At 47.9% G+C, this 7,217-nt stretch overlaps 1 protein-coding gene across 1 annotated transcript in view; it reads left to right on the plus strand.

The window, feature by feature from the left end:
• Positions 1–7,004, plus strand: part of LOC141194414 (uncharacterized) — a 148,036-nt gene extending 141,032 nt beyond the window's left edge. Inside the window, exon 5 of the mRNA XM_073662328.1 lies at positions 7,001–7,004. Within this exon, the coding sequence (XP_073518429.1) occupies positions 7,001–7,004 (4 nt within the window). The remainder of the gene's footprint in view (positions 1–7,000) is intronic.
• The last annotated feature ends 213 nt before the right edge of the window (positions 7,005–7,217 follow it).

Below are 7,217 nucleotides of genomic sequence, written 5' to 3' on the forward strand. Positions count from 1 at the left end.
TCTCAGTCCTCTGCAGCCATTATGTGTGTAGACAACTTCAAAAAGAAAAAGTAGCAGAACATCAGTCATCTAATAATCCATTATATTCAGGGGGGAAAACAAAACGGTGATGTTCTTACACAGTCGCCTCCTCCTGAGCTGATGAAGATGTCGGTGGCAGCACATTGCGGTTTGTGTTCTCTGCCTGAATATCGCGGATTATGTGACGTCCCACAGCTTCTCATCATCCATGTTGGTCTGTTGGACGACGTGTGGACGCTCGGCTTGTTGGATTCTTATGTTACTACCAGCACTGACTTTATATTGTGACTCCTGTGCCGATTCCCATTTCTAATTGCAGCGTGTTATACCAGCACGTGACGGCTGTCACAATCATGTGACGGCTGCCACAATCACATGACGGCTGCCACAATCACGTGACGGCTGCCACAATCACGTGACGGCTGCTACAATCAAGTGACTGTAGCGTCGTCGTCCCTGCCTCCTGCTAGGCAGGGACGCCGTTCCCCTCACCTCTCCGCTCCGTGCCCGGCGTCTTCCTCCCGCTCTGCTGGCAGCGCACGCTGCTTCCTGGTCAATGTGTTTAGGGCGCGCGCTCCCTCTCTCTTAAAGGGGCCGCGCGCGCAGTCCTAAGGAGTCCCCGGACAATGGCCGGAGGACCTCACCATATATAAGGCACCTCCTCCAAAATGGAGGTGCCCGAGCTCTGTTGTTGCAAAGCCTTTCAACTCTGCTTCAGCCCTCAGGTCCCGTTGCCTGATACCTGCCTGATATCTGCCTGATTTCTGTCTACCTGCTTGCAATCCTGTGGTCCGACAGTCTGCCTACCAGCACCTGCCAGTCTGTCTATGGATCAGTCTGCCTGCGGACCAGGAACTACCTTCCAGATACCTGCCTGCCTGTCCAGAGACTCTTACCCGCTCACCTGGGAGCGCTCACCTGCTACCCGCCTGCTAGCCTACCTGGAGGCTTAGCCGTCACTTGCTGTGACCACCTGCCTGTCCAGAGACTCTCACCCGCTCACCTGGGAGCGCTCTCCTGCTACCTGCCTGCTAGCCTACCTGGAGGCTTAGCAGTGACTTGCTGTGACCACCTGCCTGTCCAGAGACTCTTACTCGCTCACCTGGGAGCGCTCACCTGCTAACTGCCTGCTATCCTACCTGGAGTCTTATCCGTCACTTGCTGTGACCACCTGCCTGTCCAGAGACTCTTACTCGCTCACCTGGGAGCGCTCACCTGCTACCTGCCTGCTAGCCTACCTGGAGGCTCTGCCGTCACTTGCCATGACCCCCTGCCTGCCCAGAGACTCTTACCCTGTTGTCACTTGCCGTGACCACCCGCCTGTCAAGAGACTGTCCCCGTCACTTGTCGTGACCACCCGCCTGTCAAGAGACTGTCCCCGTCACTTGCTGTGACCGCCCTGCCCTTCTACCCTGAGACTGTCCTTGTCACTTGCAGTGTCTACCTATCCGCCTTCCCTGGGAGCCACCCGCTTCCTTACATGGACTGCCCTTTGTATAGTAGCTCAGAGGTTCCACCTCCCAGACCCGTTACAGTTTGCTCGGGCCATGGAACCCGGTGGCACCCAAGCTCCCTCGCTCTCGGACCTATGTCATGAACTTTCCCGTCAGAGGTCCCAACACGAGTCCATCCTGAGTCACCTGCGTAGTGTTAACTCTCGCCTGGACACACTGACTGTCTCATCGGGAGCTGCTTCCATTCGCACACTTACTACCCCGGCACCGCCGCTGCCCATCAATACCATAGCATCCCTTCCCGGTCCCCGTCTCTCCGCCCCGCCTCGTTTTGGCGGAGATCCCGGTCAGGCACGGGGCTTCACTAACCAGTGCACTCTGCACTTCGAACTTTTGGCACACCAGTTTTCCACCGACCGAGCCAAAGTAGCCTTCATCATGTCCCATCTCACGGGGGAGGCGCTGGCTTGGCTAAATCCTCTATGGGAGAGAGGAGATTCCCTGGTGTCCAACCTGCCAGCCTTTCTCACGGCTTTCCGGAAAGTCTTCGACGAACCAGTACGGAAGACCTCATCCGCCTCATCTCTGCTACGCCTCCGTCAAGGAAGTCTCACCGTGGGCCAATATGCCATACGGTTCCGTACCCTTGCTTCGGAGCTTGCCTGGGATAACGACGCCCTGGTGTCCGTCTTCTGGGAGGGTCTGTCCGGCCGTATTAAAGATGAACTCGCCGGTCGGGACATTCCTACCACTCTCGACGACTTAATAACACTCGCCACCCAGATTGACATCCGGTTCCAGGAGCGCACCAAAGAGGTCACCCGTGAGAGGAGGTTTCCACGCCTTGCCCCTACCTTTCAGAAACCCGTCACTTCCTCCGTTCCTCCGTTACTCCTCAGGCGCACTCACCCGAGCCTATGAAGGTCGACCAGACCAAGATGGTCAAAACCCGTCAAGAATTACTCCGTGCCGAGGGGAGCTGCTTCTACTGTGGCAGTAAGGAGCACCGGATCCGTTCCTGCCCAGAGAGGTCGGGAAACGCCTGTGTCTAGGATCGCTCAGAGAGGTCGTCCTAGACAAGAGTAAACCCTCTCCATCTCTGATGCTGTCGGTCTCTATCATCTGCGGGGAGAACAGTTTCTGTAAACTAGCTCAACTTGACTCTGGAGCTGCCGGAAATCTCATTTCTCTATCCCTGGTAGAGAAATACCACATTCCCACCAAACCCCTGGCTGTACCCTTATCTGTCGCCTCCGTGGATGGGGGTCTCTTACTGCATCCCATTCAACTCATCACCGAATCCATAACTCTGCAGGTGGGAATGCTGCACTCTGAGAGCATCTTCTTCCATGTTCTGCCTGGACTCTCTCACGCCCTCTTGCAAGGCCTACCTTGGCTCCAGAAACATGCACCCGTGCTTGATTGGCAGACCGGAGAAGTCCTTCGCTGGGGAGAGGACTGCCATAACACTTGTTTAGTTCCCGTTCTTCCTGCCCGTCCTTCTCCTACCCCAGCCAATCTACCCGGCCTACAGGTTCCCTATTGGTCTTATGCGGATGTCTTTAATAAAAGAGAAGCAGAGACATTACCCCCTCATAGACCACACGATTGCCCAATCGACCTGATACCCGGCGCCACTCCTCCCCGTGGGCGTATTTACCCTTTGTCCGCTGCTGAGACCCGGTCCATGTCTGAATATATTGAGGAGAATCTGGCCCGGGGATTTATCCGGAAATCTACCTCCCCGGCGGGAGCAGGCTTCTTCTTCGTCAAAAAGAAAGACGGCTCACTCCGTCTAGACATTAGAAACGTATCGTCACATTTAATGTCAGAGGTGTAGATCACTTTAAGAGAACTTCCGTCCCGTCCTGTAATGAGCCATGTGAGCTCCTTGTCTGATCAGGATAACAGAGGGGTGGAATGTATTTGTACAGTCATGGCCAAAAGTTTTGAGAATGACACCAAAATTATATTTTCACATGATCTGCTGGCCTCTGGTTTTTATTAGTGTTTGTCTGATGTTTATATCACATACAGAAATATAATTGTAATCATATTATGAGTACCAATAGGTTATATTGACAGTTAGAATGAGTTATTGCAGCAAGTCAATATTTGCAGTGTTGCCCCTTCTTCTTCAAGACCTCTGTAATTCTTCCTGGCATGCTCTCAATCAACTTTTGGACCAAATCCTGACTGATAGCAGTCCATTCTTGCATAATCAATGCTTGCATTTTGCCAGAATTTGTTGGTTTTTGTTTGTCCACCCGTCTCTTGATTATTGACCACAAGTTCTCAATGGGATTAAGATCTGGGGAGTTTCCAGGCCATGGACCCAAAATCTCTATGTTTTGTTCCATGAGCCATTTAGTTATCACCTTTGCTTTATGGCAAGGTGCTCCATCATGCTGGAAAAGGCATTGTTGGGCGCCAAACTGCTCTTGGACGGTTGGGAGAAGTTGCTCTTGGAGGACATTCTGGTACCATTCTTTATTCATGGCTGTGTTTTTAGGCAAGACTGTGAGTGAGCCGATTCCCTTGGCTGAGAAGCAACCCCACACATGAATGGTTTCAGGATGCTTTACAGTTGGCATGAGACAAGACTGGTGGTAGTGCTCACCTCTTCTTCTCCGAATAAGCTGTTTTCCAGATGTCCCAAACAATCGAAAAGGGGATTCATCAGAGAAAATGACTTTGCCCCAGTCCTCAGCAGTCCACTCCCTGTACGTTTTGCAGAATATCAGTCGGTCCCTGATGTTTTTTCTGGAGAGAAGTGGCTTCTTTGCTGTCCTCCTTGAAACCAGCCCTTGCACAAAGAGTCTCCGCCTCACAGTGCGTGCAGAAGCACTCACACCAGCCTGCTTCCATTCCTGAGCAAGCTCGGCACTGCTGGTAGTCCGATCCCGCAGCTGAAACAGTTTTAAGATACGGTCCTGGCGCTTGCTGGTCTTTCTTGGGCACCCTGGAGCCTTTTTGACAACAATGGAAGCTCTCTCCTTGAAGTTATTGATGATGCGATAGATTGTTGACTGAAGTGCAATCTTTGTAGCTGCGATACTCTTCCCTGTTAGGCCATTTTTGTGCAGTGCAATGATGGCTGCACGTGTTTCTTTAGAGATAACCATGGTTAACTGAAGAGAAACAATGATACCAAGATCCAGCCTCCTTTTAAAGTGTCCAGTGATGTCATTCTTACTTAATCATGACTGATTGATCGCCAGCCCTGTCCTCATCAACACCCACACCTGTGTTAATGGATCAATCACTAAAACGATGTTAGCTGCTCCTTTTAAGGCAGGACTGCAATGATGTTGAAATGTGTTTTGGGGGTTAAAGTTCATTTTCTGGGCAAATATTGACTTTGTAAGTACAGTAATTGCTGTTAAGCTGATCACTCTTTGACATTCAGGAGTATATGCAAATTGCCATTACAAAAAATGAAGCAGTAAACTTTGGAAAAATTACTATTTGTCTCATTCTCAATACTTTTGGCCATGACTGTACACCGGACAGATTAGTTGTTGGCTTCTCGGGTTTGGGCTTTGGACGCTGTAGGCCTCGTCTTTACAATGTACTGCCTCCTCTCTGTTTACAGCCTGGGAAGACACATGATAAGTTCAGGTAATATGATCTGTAGGAAAAAAATGGGTGAAGCCGGACTGCGGGACTACGTTTAGATCAAGTGCGTCAGTAACCTTTATCTCACCAAACAGGTCACAGTCGTTCACGTTCATTTCAGATCTCACATGTACAAATACACATGAATGAGCACGGTCATGCACTGTGGACTTGTGGACTGAGGCCACGGCCCCACTATCAGTATTCGGTCAGTATTTTTTCTCAGGAGTGGGAGCCAAAACCAGGAGTGGGTGAAAAATGCAGAATTGGTGACTTGTTTCTATTAGACCGTTTCTCTGATTGTTCCTCACCTGGTTTTGGCTCCCACTCCTGAGAAAAAATACTGACCGAATACTGATAGATAGTGTGGGCAATCATCAGCGTCAGGCCACAGCCCCACTAACAAGTCCACCGGTGCTCATATAAAGCCTTTTCAAAAGGGCCGATACAAAGTGTACCAAGATGGTTGCTTATTGTCGGCAGCACGTCCTGTTTACATGGGCAGATGAGATGACTATAAACAATCCAATCAGGCGATGGATGAGTCTTTTTCTAAATAATACATTGTTCCTGGTTAATAATATTTTTTTAGGACTTGGACCTCCTAAAATTAGGACTTTAAAAATCCTAAATATTTTCACCGTGATAGTGATGCTCATAGTCAGTCTCCTCTCATATGCCACAGCAATTCCAACAGTAAAGCGTTGTCCCATACACAAGAGTACTTCAGCCGAGTGTCTCTGTGTTCTCTATAAGAGAACCGCAGTCCTACATCTTTGGTGATAAGTTATCTCTAGGGAAACAGAAGGATCAATAGTTCAAAATCGGACATGTCGGACACTTTAGAGGTATTCTCATCTCCAAAATCCTATCCCAATATGTAGTAGGTGTAATAATATTAGCAAATACCTACAATTATAAATGTAGGATAGTTCTTCTGATTATCTATGTCACTTACCCCATGTGCAGTGCATTGCAGTAGCTTAGGTATTCATTGTTACGACCACTAAGCGTAACTATGTGTGGTCGTAACCATGGATGCCTAAGCTACAGCAATGCCTTGCACATGGGGTAAGCAACATTGCTAATCAGAAGGACTATACTACATTTCTAATTGGAGGTATTTGCTAATATTATTATTACACCTACTACATATTGGGATCGGATCTTGGAGATAGGAATACCCTTTTAACTTCCCCAACAATCAGTTGTCTGGGCCCCCATACACATTGGAGTTTCAGCTGAATCTGTCAATATCGGTGGGATAGGTCAACATTAGTCTAATATGTATGGTGGGCCTTCAGTTAGATATTTTGGTTCTAATACAGCTAAATATACCAGTAGAGTTTATACAATGGGCTCTGTGCTGCTTTATAATGGTCACCCCAGAGTTTGAAGCCCCCGTAGATCCCAGTATACCACACAATAGAACATTTGCTGCATTTTACAACAGTTTGGCTTTTGTAGATCCTTATTTCCATAAAGAACGGATGCAGCCAAATATCCCAGAATACTAAGAATTATTCAGGAATGGTTCCTTGAATAGTCAGGTATTTTCTTTTTTCCCTCGATGTCCTGGAAAGAGGTGAAGGCTCAGCAGGAGAAGCTCTGAGATGATCATTCCATCATAATGTGTCATTGTCGAGTCTTCAGATGTGGTCCTCTCCCCGCGTGGGGTTTTCCTTTTAGGAGGAAGCTTTAGATTTACCACGTCAGTGTTCTGCATTGTTACTTATTTTTATGTTATGTGAATGTTTTATACACGAGAACATTGACCACTGAGCCTTTATTATAGAATTCTCGGTAAAGCTACTAAATATAGCCTAATGATAATATACAATCACGTTTGTTGTACTTGCGGAATTTTATTCTAGTGGTTTCCTGCTTCCTGACTAATTGTGATTTAGATGAAATACTATCTGACCGCGGTCACTTGTGAGGTCCGAGTACTATCTACGTCTTATACGAGTGTTGATCATGTTAAGGAATATATCAGCTAGAAATTTCTGTAATTATTAAAACCAGACATTTATATTCTTTTTTATCAATAGGTTTTTAATTTCTGATTGTCAAGATTTTTCTAATTGTATTCTCTCTAAATGATCAGGCGGCAATATTACCTGA

This window comes from Phyllobates terribilis, unplaced genomic scaffold (assembly GCF_046119375.1).
Source record: "Phyllobates terribilis strain yellow unplaced genomic scaffold, ASM4611937v1 Scaffold_71__1_contigs__length_7168151, whole genome shotgun sequence".
Taxonomy (NCBI): Eukaryota; Metazoa; Chordata; class Amphibia; order Anura; family Dendrobatidae; genus Phyllobates; species Phyllobates terribilis.